This window comes from Jaculus jaculus, chromosome X, assembly GCF_020740685.1.
Source record: "Jaculus jaculus isolate mJacJac1 chromosome X, mJacJac1.mat.Y.cur, whole genome shotgun sequence".
Classification (NCBI taxonomy): Eukaryota; Metazoa; Chordata; class Mammalia; order Rodentia; family Dipodidae; genus Jaculus; species Jaculus jaculus.
In genome coordinates this window covers 142,738,093-142,755,296 of record NC_059125.1, presented here as the reverse complement: position 1 = coordinate 142,755,296, position 17,204 = coordinate 142,738,093, and the positions used below count along the sequence as shown (strand labels likewise).

At 38.5% G+C, this 17,204-nt stretch overlaps 1 protein-coding gene and 1 pseudogene across 1 annotated transcript; one reads left to right on the top strand and one right to left on the bottom strand.

Moving 5' to 3' along the window:
• The first annotated feature begins 407 nt into the window (after positions 1-407).
• Positions 408-1,275, top strand: LOC101605689 (annotated as a pseudogene).
• Positions 1,276-3,751: 2,476 nt separating this feature from the next.
• On the bottom strand, positions 3,752-4,522 carry LOC101605973 (serine/threonine-protein kinase VRK2-like). Its single transcript, XM_012952150.2, has one exon. It carries the CDS (start codon positions 4,485-4,487, stop codon positions 3,873-3,875), a length of 615 nt encoding a protein of 204 aa, XP_012807604.2. The 5' UTR covers positions 4,488-4,522; the 3' UTR covers positions 3,752-3,872.
• Between the last annotated feature and the right edge of the window lie 12,682 nt (positions 4,523-17,204).

Sequence of the window (17,204 nt, the reverse complement as noted above, 5' to 3'; positions counted from 1 at the left end):
TGGGAGGAGATTTCTGACTGAATTTTGCAAAATTATATTAAAGAATCAGGTGGCAAATATTTTTGTTTTACGTATAATGGCACCTTAAAATTCATCTCTAAGAGAGTCACAACTTGTGGATCAGGTTCTTCTCATGTAATGTTCCAAGATCACTCTTGAAAAGTAATGTGATGGCTATATGAACCCAACCTCTGGAGAATGCTGTGCGATTTCAAGGTTAGATAGGGTCATTTCTTTTCACTGTGATTCAGTTATTTTTTTCTAATGTGTAATAAAAAGTATACAATAGGGGCCACTTTTAAACCTCCGCTACCTGGAGTCGCCTCCCTTTGCCCGGCTTTCCCCCGCCGCTGTGCTCCGCAGGCTCCCGGGGCTGGCTTAGTGTCTGTGGGACTTTTCTTTATGGCATGGCCCTGAAAAGCCAATCTCTGCTCCTGCCTCAACCCAAGAAGCCCAGACCCGCCTCTGCGCTGAAGCCGGCCGACTTGTCAGCCTCGCCGGCTTGCAGAAGGGAGAAAAAGAATAGCAAGAAGCAATTGAACATATTGATGAAGTACAAAATGAAATAGACTTAATGAACAAGCCAGTGAGGAAATTTTGAAAGTAGAACAGAAATATAACAAACTTCGCCATCCATTTTTTCAGAAGAGGTCAGAATTGATCGCCAAAATCCCAAATTTTTGGGTAACAACATTTGTCAGCCATCCACAAGTTTCTGCACTGCTTGGGGAGGAAGACGAAGAGGCGCTGCATTACCTGACCAGAGTTGAGGTGACAGAATTTGAAGATATAAAATCAGGTTACAGAATAGATTTTTATTTTGATGAAAATCCTTACTTTGAAAATAAAGTCCTCTCCAAAGAATTTCATCTGAATGAGAGTGGTGATCCATCTTCAAAGTCTACTGAAATCAAATGGAAATCTGGACAGGATTAGACGAAACGCTCAAGTCAGACACAGAATAAAGCCAGTAGGAAGAGGCAGCACGAAGAGCCCAAGAGCTTCTTTACCTGGTTTACAGACCATTCTGATGCAGCTGCAGATGAGTTAGGAGAGGTCATCAAAGATGATATTTGGCCAAATCCCTTGCAGTACTACGTGGTTCCTGATATGGATGATGAAGAAGGAGAGGGGAAAGATGATGATGATGATGATGATGATGATGATGATGAAGGATTGGAAGATATTGATGAAGAAGGGAATGAGGATGAAGGTGAAGAAGATGAAGGTAATGATGAAGGGGAAGAAGGAGAGGAAGATGAAGAAGATGACTAATAGAAAAGAACACTGATGGATTCCAACCTTTTATTTTTATTTATTTTTATTTTTTAATTTTTTTAATTTTTATTTATTTATTTGAGAGTGACAGACAGAGAGAAAGAGGTAGAGAGAGAGAGAGAGAAAGAGAGAATGGGCGCGCCAGGGCCTCCAGCCACTGCAAACGAACTCCAGACACGTGCGCCCCCTTGTGCATCTGGCTAACATGGGTCCTGGGGAATCAAATCTCGAACAGGGGTCCTTAGGCTTCACAGGCAAGCGCTTAACCGCTAAGCCATCTCTCCAGCCCTTATTTTTATTTTTTAGTTTTGAAATTTTCTTCAGTCCCTGGGAGCAAGCTGCAGTCTTTTCTCCCCACAATGTCTCATGCTCAGTAGCCCTATTTTTGAGGTCTCTTTTTCTGAACATCATGGTTCTCATCTTATTTTGGGGGGAAATTACCCTGATCAGAATACAACAGGAAAAGAATCTTTTTTAAAAAAAATTGTTCTAAATTCATTTTTATCCCTTCCTGTCTAAACAAGAACTGTATGGAATAACACCACCACCATGCTGTGGAAAAAAAAAGAAAACCCTTCTGCTCCCTTCACTCTGACAGAAGCTGGAGGGTGCTGGCCCTGTGTAGTAGTGCATAGATTCTAGCTTCTTTCCTCCTTTCTCTGTATATTGGGGTCAGAGACTACACTGTGTCTCTGTGTGAACACGGACAGTCATCATTTACCAACATGTACCTGTCTACTTTCTCTTGTTTAGTAAAAAGAAAAAAAAATCTTTTTAAAAAATGGGGTATAGAAGGTCAGCAAAGGGTGGGTATGAGATGTCTGGGTGGGTTAAGTGGGCATTTTGACAACATGGCTTCTCCTTTGGCATGTTTAATTGTGATGCTTAATGGACATACTTGCAGTTTATGATGACACTTTTAAAATAAAATTCTCTCCTAATGATGACTTGAGCCCTGCCACTCTATGGGAGAATCAGCAGAACCTGTAGGATTTATTTGGAATTGACATTCTCTATTGTAATTTTGTTTAATTTTTAAATTTTCTTCGTTTTCACTGGAAAGGAAAGATACTTCTCAGTTTGAAACGTTAAGTGTACCAGTTGCTTTGTTACAATAAAACTAAATGTGTACACACATACAAAAAAATGATATGATAACTGTACTTAATTCACAGGTTTGTTGTGAAGAAAATTGTTTATTTATAGTAATTAGACAGTGCCCATCCTGTTCTGAGTGCAGTTGTAATTACTTGTTTTTTCTCTGTATGTCTTAAACTGACATTTTAAGTGGCTTATATATGTATACATAGTAAGAAGCCGAATTTCACAAAGGGAAGATGAAAATGGAAGATCACTGGCTTTGGCTCACCTGGCACAGCTCTAAGAAAGAGAGGGGTAGGGAAAGTAAGGGAAATCTTATAGGAAAAGGCTTAAGTTTTTATGTATTTTAAAGGAAAACAAATAGAAGGAAAGGGTCAAGATTTTCTTTTTTTCTATCATTCATTGGAAATTTAGTATGGTGTAGTTGAATGAAATGTCTTCCATGAGCTCATGGGATTTGGTTGCAAGCTGGTAGCAATTTGTGAATGTTGAGTCTTTGGGAGGTGGAACCTTGCTGGAGAATGTGAGTCACTGGGGGAGGACTTGGGATTTTGTAACTCACTCTTTGCCAGAGAAAGCTAGGTCACTCTTGCTACTTCATCCAAACTGATGTGACAAGATGTGACACTTTGGCTGTCTGTCCTTGCCATGCTTATTTACCTGAAATTACAAATTGAAGTAAACTCTTTCCTTCCATAAACTGTTCCTGGTATAATATTTTGTCCCAGAAATAAGAAGGTACCTGCTACATATGGTTATGATCTAATAGCAACATTATTATTTTCAAACATAGATTGCATCTGAATACTCCACAATAGTGGTAGGATCTAACAACATACAGACATCAAATGAAAATAGTAGTTTTTGATGACCTGTACATGCCTGTATAAAAATTTAATACTAGAATATTGTAGTATTCAGGACATTTTGATAATTACTTATGATAATAATGGGGAAAGATGTTTGAAATTGTGACTTTAGTACAGAATCTGGGTGTGCTGTTCTGTGCCTGTAATGATAATTCAGAAAATCTTTTTTTTTTAATCTGTCAAGGATTTTAATTGATAACTTCAGAGAAAACACAGAGCAAGACAGACCAATATCACAAGGACAACTATGGTGAAGCCATAATAGTATACATCTGTCTTTGTCTCTTCACTGAGAGACAACTGGGAAGCTGTCGGCCACAGTCCTGTAGAACTTTCTAGGTCTGTGATCCCTGTCCCACTTGTGGAAGTATATTTATAACAAGGTGGCCATCTTGTCATGTTAATTATATCTGAATTTTGACAACCCATGTAGCCAGCTTTTTGTGCACGACTCTTTACTTCATTCAAACATTCTGAAGAGTTATGATACTCTTTTCTTCTTGTTCTCTCCTGTGCTGCTCCGCTGTGCAACAGTCTAGTCAGCGTGTCCTCTCTTTGAACCTTTCTCTGTGTTGCAGGTGACCCCATGGTTCTCTCACTGTCCACTCTGTCCATGAGCTCCGTCTACATCACTTGTTTTGCTACAACCTTTCGGAAATTGACCTGTTTCTGATTGGCCGGAGCGTGCACACTAACACTCATTCCTTTCGTGGAAAATTCCAGTGGTCCTAAAGGCATTCCACCTGGATTTAAAATGTTTTTGAGCTTCTGATAGTTTGGCTTTTCATCATAAGCTAGGTTATGGACACATACCATAAACTGGGCTACTTCGTGACAACTGCTTCCAGGAGTCCACCTAAGCACTGACTGGGGGAGCTCATCCAATAGATTTGTTTTAGCAGTCTGGACAGCCACAGGGTCCTTCAGGTTCTGTTCCCAGGGCAACATTCCACATAACCACCACAGTATGCAGTAACCAAGGATCTCAACATCGCTTCTTCTGGATGGGGCCACTCCTTTGTGGGCATCCAAGCTGGTGAACTCTATGGTGCCATTATGGCCCTTTCTGGGATTTTCCTGATACTCTTTGTGGTTCCCATTGGGACAATATCTGTAGGAAAGTCCGTAGTCTGCAAGGTAAACCCGATCTGGATTTTTATAACCCAATAGTAGATTTGCTGCTTTTAGATCACCATGAACATATTCTTTTTCATGTATATATTCCAGCACATCCAGCATCCGAATGCCAAGGTGCAGGGCAGGTGACTTTTCAAAAGTACCATATCTTTACCAATATAACTTATCCCTCTGTTATAGGAATCTCCTTGTAGAAACACATAAATCATCTTGGCAAGTTCATTGATATGTAGTCACAAAATTGTAATTCTGCATTCTCTTGGCCCCACTATGAGACTTTGTCAGCTTTGATCACTCAGTGCACACCTAAATGGAAGTGGTATTTGGATTATGTGGATTATTGACTTTTAACTAAATTTGACCGCTTTGCTGATTTATTGCTGAAGTTATGAGGAGGTTGTAATGTCAATGGATGGCAGGTAGTATCAGGATAAAACATGAAGGAAAAGTCTGGAAAAGAGATTAATTGAAGATTCCCCAGACTTCTTGAAACATTATTCATTAATGCACATGTGTCTCTTCCATGCCTCATATGGCCATGTGCTTCAGATTGCTTTATGACAGAGGCAAAATAATATGACAAATGAAAAATATGACAAAATAACTGAGTTTAAAGTTATGTCCATTTTTGTAAATTTTATACCAATTTATTTAATTTTTAAAAAGAGTGTCTTCTAAATGACTATTAGTAGATATTTAAAAATGGAAAGAGATATTTCTGGAGTACCAACGAAATCCATGTGCCACATGGAGAGGAGAAAATGCTTTGATAACCATAGAATATAAGAACTGGAGGACTGGAGAGATGGCTTAGTGGTTAAGCGCTTGCCTGTGAAGCCCAAGGACCCCAGTTCAAAGCTCGATTCCCCAGGACCCACGTGAGCCAGATGCACAAGGGGGCACACGCATCTAGAGTTCGTTTGCAGTGGCTGGTGGCCCTGGCATGCCCATTCTCTCTCTCTCTCTGTCTCTCTACCTCTTTCTCTCTCTGTCCATTGATTTCAAATAAATAAATAAAAATTTTAGAAAAAAGAACTGGAAGACCATTTTGTCTAGCCTTCTGCTTTGGAATATGAAAATCTATGTTGCAAATACTTATATGTGAGTGCTTCATATATGACACAGCTAATCTCTCTTGCTTTTTAGTGGAAATTTTGGATTTAATACTCTATAGCCTCAGATATTTGTTTTTCTTACTTAGTCCTCACCTTGTAGAATCTTTGGCAAGAGTAGCTGTGCTGGAGGAAATGAGTCAGCAGGATAAGATGGTGCCGAGTCAAGCTCTGTGTGTTCTAGTCAGCCCATGCTTGCTGTTGTTAGCACTTGTCTCTCTGCTATGGGGCTGCAATGAAGCTTCCCCTTTAAACTATAAGCCTGAAATAACCTTATCCCCTTTCTTTTAACCATAAGCTGCTTCTGGTCATCTGTTTGTGCCAGCAAGAGAAGGTAACTACAATGCAACGTAGTTCATCACAACAGTGTTCCAATTGTTCAGAGTTTGGTGGTGGAAAGCAGTTAAAAGCTACCCTTGGCTGGAATTGCTTCAGAAGAAACTTTAGTTTGGATTGTGTCAAGATATTTATAAACATAATTTTAGTGTTACCTGTAAAGGACTCATATGTTAGAGCTTCGCAGGGGTTATTTTACTTTGTTTGAGGTATTTTGGTAATTTAGCCTTCAATAATGATTATGGGGATTTGCAGTGACTCAATTTATGCTCATACTCCAGGGACCTATGAGCAGATAACCATAGGAAAGCAACTTGCTCTTAAAAAAAAAAAAAAAAAAAAAAAAAAAAAAAAAAAAAAGCTTTGTAATTTTTGAAACAGGATAAATGTCACAGAAAAACCTTCAGATTTTTCTTACCCAGGAACTATTTTGAGAACATTGACCCAAATGAATTACACTCTATACCACTTTCCACCTTGTAGATGGGCTCTCCATGATACATCTCAGATCTGGAATTTATCACCAGATTTTTACACATGGGGAATACATAATACATGTTGGCTCTTAGCTGAATGTAATTAAGATATTAGTTTATTTAACATGTTGATGCTCTAATTTTCTCTCTGCCATTAAACACTTTGCTTCCAAAATAATGGGAGACCCTCAATGTTTAAAAGAAGTTAAGAATGTTAACACTGAATAGACTACCCAAAATTCTTCAGCTCATTTCATAAAATCCCTTTTGAGGCCAGTAAAACAAGGCCTAATATCATGTGGTGTGCCCAAATTCGCACAGGATGTTAGCATTAGAGTCATGACTTACCTGCAAAATCCATCTTTCTTTCAAAGGTAGAGAAATGCGTGTAAAAATTTTACACATATTTCTTATCTACAGAAGTTTGTGTTCTGATTTAATTATAATAGTTGAAGCACATGACCATGAAAATGAAGCAGGATGTTTTATCATGCTAGAACCACTTACACTGATTTTTTTTTTTTTTTTTTTTTTTTGCGAGGGAGTCATTCAAAACTGAACTACTACATCCCAGTAAGAAAGAATGGACTTCAACTGTCTTAACTGTTGTTGGGGGTAGTGCTAAACGTGATTGGTGGTGACATTACTGCTACTGTAGTTTTCAGGACTACTTCTGCACCATAATTTCTCTGTCACTATTATTATTTACATAAAGTTTGGTGATAAGTTTAAATAGACTGTCCAAGAAAGTATAGCTCTTGCAAAGTTCTAGATAGAAGCATAATTAAGTGCATGTCATTTCAAAGGTCATTTCCTTCTAAAACAGTCAAGTGTTATCAAAAGTAAGACACTGTATTTTAAATTATTCACCTTTCAAGATGCTATTCGGAAGCTTATCATAATAAAGTTTAAATTCAATATTGAGAGAGAGTATAGCAGCTTCAGTTGCTATGGAAATCATGAAACTCCCACAGAGGCCAGAGTATGCTGCTGTAGTATTATCAAGATGGGAAATGAAAACATATGTGCATGCCATTTCATGGCACAAATTATTATTTTAATTACAAAATAATATATGCTTACTGGATAAAATTTTGAAAATACTTATCAGTTGTGAAGATAACAAATTCATAAATAATCTCACCATCCAGAGACAGCCATTACTCATATATGGCTGTCTTTTTCATGTAATACATTTAGTGCCACTCATTTGTCAGACTGATACTAGGCATAGCAATGAACAAAAGAAAACAAATATTAACCTTTGGTATCTACAATACTAGAAGATGCCCAAAAGACCCAAATAGGACAAATTCATATTATGTTAACACCCATGAAATTGAGAGGTTGCTAGGACCTTAAAGATTCTTTCACAACAGGATTAGAGAGAGGCCTAAGGAGGTGTTCATACTATGTGTCCTGGACACTTGAAAATCCTTGGGACAGAGAAGCATGGTGGTAGTGAGGTGGCTATTTTGGATAGAATATCCAAGGATTCTGAAGACTTAAATGAGAGAGCAACTGATGAGAAAAAAAAAAAAGCCAGGAAAATAACTGAAAGAAAGAGGAGGTCTTAGTGGATAGATCCCAAAGCAGGAATGTGTAGAACAAGAGGTAAGCTGGTATGTCCTTGGAGGAACAGGAAGAAGTAAAGTATACCAGAATGGCTTTAGGCACACACATGGATGAAAGAGAGAAAGTATGAAATATATATCCTCTTCTGGGCTTGATCAAATACAACAATGTTTTAATATCTCTAGTTAAAACCTGACTAGTATTTATACGGACATAAATAACAAATACATGGAACCTAAAGCATACAGCATTTATTTCAATACATTTTAAAATGTATTTTGTAAACATGATTTAAGTCTCATATAGATTATTTATTTTCTTTTATAATAGTTATGCATTTTAGAATGAATTGAATTTTCAAAGCAATGTTTTCTTTAGTCTAATTTAATATTTCACTCTTAAGTATAATGCTAATATGCAATAAGACATTGTTCTTCTATATCTTTTCCTGTAATAACTATGCTCAATAAGCATATAAAAGATGTTCAACCTCATGAATAAATAAAGTGATTCAAATTAAAACAACAACAAAATGTAATTTCCTACCCACCATAGCAAACATAAAAAAGATTGATAGACCTAATTGCTGGCATAGTTGTGGAGAATAGATTCTCATATTTTGCTATAATTTAATATTCTGAAAGTGTGATTTTAGTTTTCCTTTCATTCTATACATGTTCGTTAGAAAGGTTTGTTTTTCCTTCCCTAAAATTTAAGTTTATTTTTAAATCTATTTTAAATGTGTTATCTTTATAAATATGGTGATATGATTATAGTATTCAGACTATACAACTTTCCATTTTCATATTGACTCAGTTATGTGGGGTAGGCTATCAAATTTTTCCCGTTTCGCCGGGCGTGGTGGCGCACGCCTTTAATCCCAGCACTCGGGAGGCAGAGGTAGGAGGATCGCCATGAGTTCAAGGCCACCCTGAGACTACAGAGTTAATTCCAGGTCAGCCTGGACCAGAGTGAGACCCTACCTCAAAAAAAAAATTCCCATTTCATGATATCATATATGCTGTTATTAAACAATATGAAAATGGAAAAATGTATAGTCTGAATACTATAATCATATCACCATATTTATAAAGGTAACACATTTAAAATAGAGTATATGGGCAGGAGTGGTGGTCTGCTCTGTTCTGGAGTGAGTTGGCCAGACCCACTTACAGGCTCCTCCCACCTCCAGGGTATGAGTTCCTTGCTTAGACAATGTGTGAGCAGGCATGGCAGTCTGAAGTGAGCAGGCCAGGCCCATTTTCAGGCTCCTCCAACCTCTGGGGTCTGAATTTCTTGGGAAGACAGTGTGTGGCCTAGTGTATAGTGTTGCAGTGAATAGGCAACACCCATGTATCTGGAATCCTCCCGCCTCCCCAGTCTGGGTTGCCAGTCCTGGTCTGTGTCCTGGAGGGTATGGCATGAAGTAGGCCAGATTTCCCTTGCTCAACCCAGTCACCTGGTCCTGGTAGGTCCCATTGTGCCTTGTTTGGGGAGGCCTGGTCCCTGCATGAGTTGTGGAATCAGGCCTTTTGCTCTGTTATCCTGACTGGCCACTAGGTATCAACATACCTGTTCACCTGAGTCAGAGGGTAAATGGACCAAAGGACAAAAAGTTTCTTCATCCTCGATAAAATAAAGAATCTTCCTAAAATGGGTACACAATAATGCAAAAAAGCCAACAAAAGTCAGAAAACTGAGCAATCTTCGCCAAGGAAGCCTCCAATGAAATCATAGAGAAATTAACAGAAATTCATTCCCAAAATAAAAACAAACATAACAACCAATAAGACCCTGATAAAAAATTGAACTAGAAGCAAACTGTCAAAGAACCAACAATTGTATCAATTAAATTGAATAGAATCATCTCCTAGAGTGTTCAGATTTGACAGTAGGCTTAACTTGATTAAAGAAAATGTTAGAACCCTCCAAGGAGATATGAATTAATTGAAGGTAAATCAAGAAATGGAAGACCTCAACAACAAATTGATTAAGCATAATGAAAACTTGATCAAATGCAAGAATGAGCTATAAGAATCATCAAGAAAATCAGAACACAAATTGAAATTGTACCTCAAAAAAGAGATGGGCACGATATAAAACAAAACAGAAACAAAAATCAAATATAAATTATAAAAAACTCTCTAGAACCGGTCACCAACAGAGGTACTCATGCAGAATACAGAACTTCTACCAAATCAGATATCCAGAGACACAGAGGCTTCCAACACCTCATCACTGAAGCTGACCATAAATGAACCCAAAATGGCTTAGGAAAATTTTGCTGAAGAGGGGGTGGAAAGAATATCAAAGCCATTCACTGGGTCATGATACGCAGAGACATTTCTCCTTCCCATAACTGTGTGCTATATTCACAATACATGACCCATATACCTCAACAAGGAGGGACTAAGGGGAGGGTAGGACATGGATGAGCCTAACAATGGTACCAATTTGACTGTACTCAATGAGTACAAAACTAATTAATAAAAAAGAAGGTCACAATTATCTAAATAGACCAGGCTCAAAACAGTACATAACATAAGAAAGCACCAATCTCCATCAAACACCTCCTAATGACAGTTATTAATTCAAACCTCACAGTAATAACCTCAAATATTAATGGTCTTAACTCACACATCAAAAGGCACAGGTTCTTGGATTGATTAAAAAACTGGACCCTTCTACCTGTTGTCTTCAAAAAATATACATCACCACTAAAGATAGACACCTCCTCAGGGTGAAAGGTTGGAAATTGATATTCTAAGAAAATGGAAATCAAAAGCAAGTGGGTGTTGCTATTTTATTATCTGATAAAATAGATTTCAAACCAAAAGTAATCAAAATGGTCAAAGAAGGCCACTTCTTACTCACCAAGGGAAAGATCCAATATGAGCACATCACAATCATAAATATATATTCACCAACCACAGGGCACCACAGTTTATAAAACAAAACCTACACAACAATAAAGAAGAAATAAGCACCAACACCATCATAGTCAGACACTTCAATACTCCATTTTCATGAACAGAGCATCAAAACAGAAAATCAACAGGGAAATAATAGAGCTCAACAACATCATAGATCAACTAGACCAAATTGATATTTATAGAATTTTCCACCCCAAATCTACAGAATACAAATTCTTCTCAACAGCCCACAGAACCTTCTCCAAAGTTGATTATATATTAGGGCATAGAGCTTAATCAAGATTAGAGCAATAATTAATGAATTGGAAACTAAAAAAAAACAATTTCTTAAATTGATTGAATGAAGAGCTAGGTATTTAAAAAAAATAATTGACAAACCTCTGGTTAATATGATTAAGCAAAAAGGGAGAGAGAGAGAAGTCTCAAATTAACAAAACCAGGATAGATCACAACAGACATCAATGAAATTGGAAGAATCATCCTGGAATAGTTCTAAAACCTCTACTCCACAAAATTAAATAATATGGAAGAAATTGGTGATTTCCTGGACACATACCACCTACCAAAACTAAACTCAGAGCAGATTAATCTCCTAAACAAGCCTGTCACATCCATGGAGGTTGAAAATGTAATAAAAACCTCCCCAAAATGAAAAGTCTAGGACTGGATGGTTTCTCAACAAAATTTTATCAAGCCTTCACAGAAGAACTGAAACAAATTTTTCTCCAAATATTCCATATAATCAGAGACCAAGGAATTCTCCTCAACTCCTTTTATGAAGCTAGCATCACACTAATACCAAAACCAGACAGAGATGCAACAAGAAAAGAAAATTATAGGCCTGCATGCCTAATGAACTTAGATGCAAAGACACAGACCAAAATGCCTACAAAATGAATCTAACATCACATCAAAAGAATTATCCACGTTGGGGCTGGAGGGATGCCTTAGCAGTTAACGTGTTTGCCTGCAATGCCAATGGACCCAGGTTTGATTCCCCAAAACCCATTGTGGTGGTTTGATTCAGGTGTCTCCCATAAACTTAGGTGTTCTGAATGCTAGGTTCCCAGCTGATGGAGATTTGGGAATTAATGCCTCCTGGAGGGAGTGTATTGTTGGGGGCTGGCTTATGGGTATTAAAGTCAGTTTCCCCTTGCCAGTGTTTGGCACGCCCTCCTGTTGCTGTGGCTAGGGGGTGATGTCCACCCTCTACTCATGCCATCGTTTTCCCCTGCCATCGTGGAACTTCCCCTCGAGCCTGTAAGCCAAAATAAAACTCTTTTTCCCAGAAGCTGCTCTTTGTTGGGTGATTTCTACCAGCAATTCGAACCAGACTGCAATAGTAAACTAGTACCCAGGAGTGGGAATGCTGCTAGACACCTGACTATGTGGCTTTGGCCTTGTGGAGCTGATTTTCAAGAGGAATGTGGGAGGATTTGAAACCTTGGCCTAAGAGATGCCTTGCAGTGCTGTAAGTACAGCTTGATGGACTATTCTGGTCTGAGCTGCAAGACCTGAATGCAATAAGAACTATGGACTATGAGGTTTGGCTTATGAGGGTGAGAAAGAGCTTTGCTTGAACTGGGTTAGCAGTTTGTGTGAGAAGCTTGCTCTTATGCCCATGTCCTGAGAAGTTGTGCAGGGTTGCTTTGCGTAGAAATGAACTGGTGTGTGCAGAGGGATATGGCACAGAAAGAAAAATCTTTGGGTGAACTGTTGCCCATTCAGCTGCAACTGAGAGATTACAACCTATGAGACTGGGCTAGCTGACCTGCGCTGGGGCAAGAAGAAGAATGTAGACTCTTTTGAAGGGGCCTGAGTGCTCAAGGAGTGTCCTGTTCTTCAAAGTCTGCTTTATTTCCCCCTGGATTAACAAATTGGCACCCTACCTAGTATCGTGGAGTATAAGAAATGCTGGAAAGAGGGTCATTGAGTTTGCAACACGGTCTTGTGTTTTGGAAATGGCCATGGGCAGTGTGAAGCATGTTTGCTGGTTGCCTGCATAGAGACCCCATGGGGCCATGAGGATGAACCGTGGCTTGCAGTGGAGACCCAGTGGAGATGCCGGGACCATGAGATGGCTGCCAAGGAGCTGCTGGCCCCGATGAAGTTTCCAAGGACTGTGAGTAGCCTAGCTGGAGGGGCAGAATTGGAATGCCAGAGACTTGTTGCTGGTTAGAATTATCGGACTTGAAGATTTCTCACTGGCTAGAGTTGCTGTACTTGAAGCTACAGAGTTTGATGTTTGCCCTGGTTGTTTTAAATCTTGTATTGGTTGAATGTTTCTTTGCTATGCCCAATGCCATCTTTTGCAGTGTGAATGTTTATTCTGTGCCATTATGGGTTTTTTGAGGTTATTTTTTGGTATTATGGCTCAGTTAAAAGATCTTGAACTATGGGGATGTATGGACATCATTGGAATTGACAAAAAATATGGGGACTTTTAAAGTTAGAAGAAAGCACTGCATTTTACATCAGGTTATCAGTTTATGGGGGCCAGGGGCGGAATGTGGTGGTTTGATTCAGGTGTCCCCCATAAACTTAGGTGTTCTGAATGCTAGGTTCCCAGCTGATGGAGATTTGGGAATTAACGCCTCCTGGAGGGAGTGTATTGTTGGGGGCCGGCTTATGGGTATTAAAGCCAGTTTCCCCTTGCCAGTGTTTGGCCCACCCTCCTGTTGCTGTGGCTAGGGGGTGATGTCCACCCTCTACTCATGCCATCGTTTTCCCCTGCCATCGTGGAGCTTCCCCTCGAGCCTGTGAGCCAAAATAAGACTCTTTTTTCCCAGAAGCTCTCTTTGTTGGGTGATTTCTACCAGCAATGCGAACCGGACTGCACAAGGGGACACACACATCTGGAGTTCATTTGCAGTGCCTGGAGGCCCTGGTATGCCCATTCTCATTCTCTCTCTTTGTGTCTCTCCCTTTCCCTGTCTAATAAATAAAAAGAATTGTACACTTTGATCAAGTCAGCTTCAACCCAGAGATGCAGGGCTGGTTTAACATATGGATATTGGTCAATGTAATACACCACATAAATAAATTGAAACATAGGAATCACATGTTCATATCAGTTGATGCCGAGAAGGCCTTTAACAAAATGCAACTATGTGATTCCACCTTATCCCAGTAAGGATAGTAAACATTAAAAAATCAAATGAAAATAAATGTTGGTGAGGCTGTGGAGAAATAGGAACACTCATTCACTATTGGTGAGAATGTAAGCTGGTACAACCACTGTGGAAATCAATATGGAGACTCCTTAAAAGGATGAATATAGAGTTACCAAGAGACCCTGTGATTCCATTACTGGGTAATTACCCTAAAACCTCCACATCTCAGTTCATAGATATTTCCTCAAACATGTTTATAGCTGCTCAATTCATAATAGCTAAAAACTAGAGTCAATACAGGTGCCCATCATTGGATGAATGGATACCCAAGATATGTCATATAGAAACAATGGAATTCTACTTAGCAGTAAGAAAAAATGACACATTGAAATTTATAGAAAAATGGTTGAACTTTGAACAGATCATTCTAAGTGAACTCACACAATCACAGAAAGAAAACCTTCACATGATCTCACTCATCTGCAGTTCCTAACATCGATCAGCGAAAGTTGCTGACATAACTGAATAGCATCTTGAGGCTATTGGGGGAAGGGAAATGTTGGGGGGGGGGCACAAAACTGAACCCAAGTTGAACTGGTACCATAGAATTTTATAACCTAGAAATCAGACTAAGGGGTGGAACCCTCAAGAGGACCTCAAAGGGAGCACCTGAATCAAAGGGCCATGGAGAGGGTGAAAGGAAACAAAATTCAAATATCTTCTGTTTCTCTATCTTCTCTGGCTTTTTCTTTTTTCTTTTTTCCTTTTTCCTTGGTGCTGGCCTGTAATTCCCTGTACCAGGATGTGGTCTACATCCACAATGAGCTGTTGACCAGAAAGACCAACAAGACATACTTCCCTCAGAGCACTTGATTACTCACCACAGGTTAATTGTATGACCCTATTGCTGAAGACACCAAATACTGTTGACATAGACCATGAAAAGGCCTGATTGGAATGCAGAGGAGAGCCAGTCCCCAGACAATTAGCCCATCTAGTGCTGGAATGTGCTAATGAGCTACTCGCAGAAAGTGGCCAACATCTGTCTAAGCAACTCAGAAGCAAACAACCTGACATGATGCTTATATAAGTGCAATGATGGCACACAGTCATGGTGTGTAACCAACTGCTCTTGGATTGGGTAACAGATCCACTCAGTGGAAAAGAAGCCATATCTGGAACTGGAAAACAAGTCAGAATCATAACCAGATAATGATTCTGCTTTCTATTTTCAAGCTCCCACTAACCCTTTTAATTCTCCCTAAATTAATAATGATTATCCCATTTATCCAGTGATAACATTGCACACATCTGCTTTTCTTTTTCAGAGAGAAGCTGGACCTGAGGATATAAATGACCCAGTGCACTCCACCCTGGCCCCAGTTGAAAGCACAGAGGAATTAGGGAAATCAGCAAGAGTGCTTTTTTTCAGTGAATCTGATATCAGCACAATGGTGATGTGATACTGAGGATACTCAGCACCTACCAAACTAGAAATTCAGAGGCTCAAGTGTCCATCACTGAAGTAGACTTAAAATGCTCACAGCATGGCTCAGGGAATTTTTCAGAAGAGGGAGTACAAATATTGTTAAGTCACAAGTTGGGGCATTCTGCACAGATTCATTGCCTCCCCGCCACATAATGCATGACCCACAATCCCCATGGGGTTGACCTACATCCCCATTGAGGAAGTCCTCTTCAGAAAATGGGCAGGGAGGAGGGAAAGGATGGTACCACCATGTGTTGTTTACATACAAAATATATCCATATCTGAAAAAAAATATGAAAGGAAAAATGTTAATTCTGAAGATTTTATACATAATAACAGTTCCTTTTGCATTGGCTACTGTGAATCTTAGACACAATCATCTTGCCAATTTCATATTTTTTGTGCTATCTCACTCGGTTTCAATGTTTTTATCAAAACATATTTAACATTTTCTCACTTTTTAAAATATTTTTCCTATTTATATACTATGTACATATTTTCAATATCAATTCTCTATGGGAAAAATTCATTAAAAATAATTAATTGTGATCATAAGAAGTGCAGATTTCCTTACAACAATGATATTTGTAAATGAAGACCTAATCTGTACTATCATTTTTTTTCACAATATATAGGCTAACTTTTAGTTAGACTTTTATTGTATAGGTCTTCACATGGTTTCATTTGCCTTCTTATCTTCATATTATTCCAGTATTTAGTAGTCCAAACATTGCCAGTATTTTCTTTTACCACAATTTATAGAAATAAATGGAATATAGTTGAGAATGTTCCCTAGAAGTATGAATAGCCAAGTGTGTGCATTTCTCTTTGTTTTGGCTGACTATAGGTAATAAAATATGGAAAAATGCACAAATTTATGCAGAGAAAACAGTTAACTTCCCAAATGTTAGTAGCTATTGATGAAATTGCATGTGTAATAGTGTCTATCAAGAGGGTGCTTCTGTAAAGGACAATTAGTCTCACAAGAAAACACTTATTGAAATTTATTTGTTATGAAATGAACACTAAAGTAACACATGAATTGAATGTCACAATTAAAGTCAATTGGAAGCTGCTGATCTGATGTGCAGGCTGATCATATGTGTGAACCTAAAACTACTGATCAAATGCTCATGCCAAGTACTTCCTCCTAACAAAATCCCCCCAGGATTTAAACTGAATATTTATGAAATTTAACAAATGTCTGGAGAAAATGAAGTACCTAGAGCAGTTCATGTACCATATGCACATTAGCTGCTACACTCATCAGTAGGCATATTTCATGGCTTCAAGCATGTTTTGGACTGACTTATTTTTCCATGAAAGTCTGGGGACTAAGACTCTGATTTAGTCCTCATTCATGACTCTTTTCTTCCTCAGTGTTAACATAGGAACTTAAAATATCAACTTGGTTTGTTTCTTCAAGCAGTAGTGAAGGTTTGAAGTGACAATTTTTTTTTCCCCAAACAGTCTTGGTAAACAATGCTCAGATTTTGTTTACTACTGTGGGAATTTAGCCCTTTACAAGGCACATGGAAAAGAAACTCAAAAAATAATTGAGTTAAAAAAAAATAAGTAAGTGAATGCTATTTGGCTTTCCTTTTGCTTGTATAAAGTTTGATGGAGAATGACATAGGCTCTAAGTTGATGCCTTATATCTCTTTCCTATTCTGTGAAGACTGTTAAGGAAATTACTGAACCTCTCTGAATCTCAAGCTTATCTATATGAGGAGTGTTGTGAGGTCAGAATGACATTCTGTCAGGTTTCTGCATATTTGAAAACTT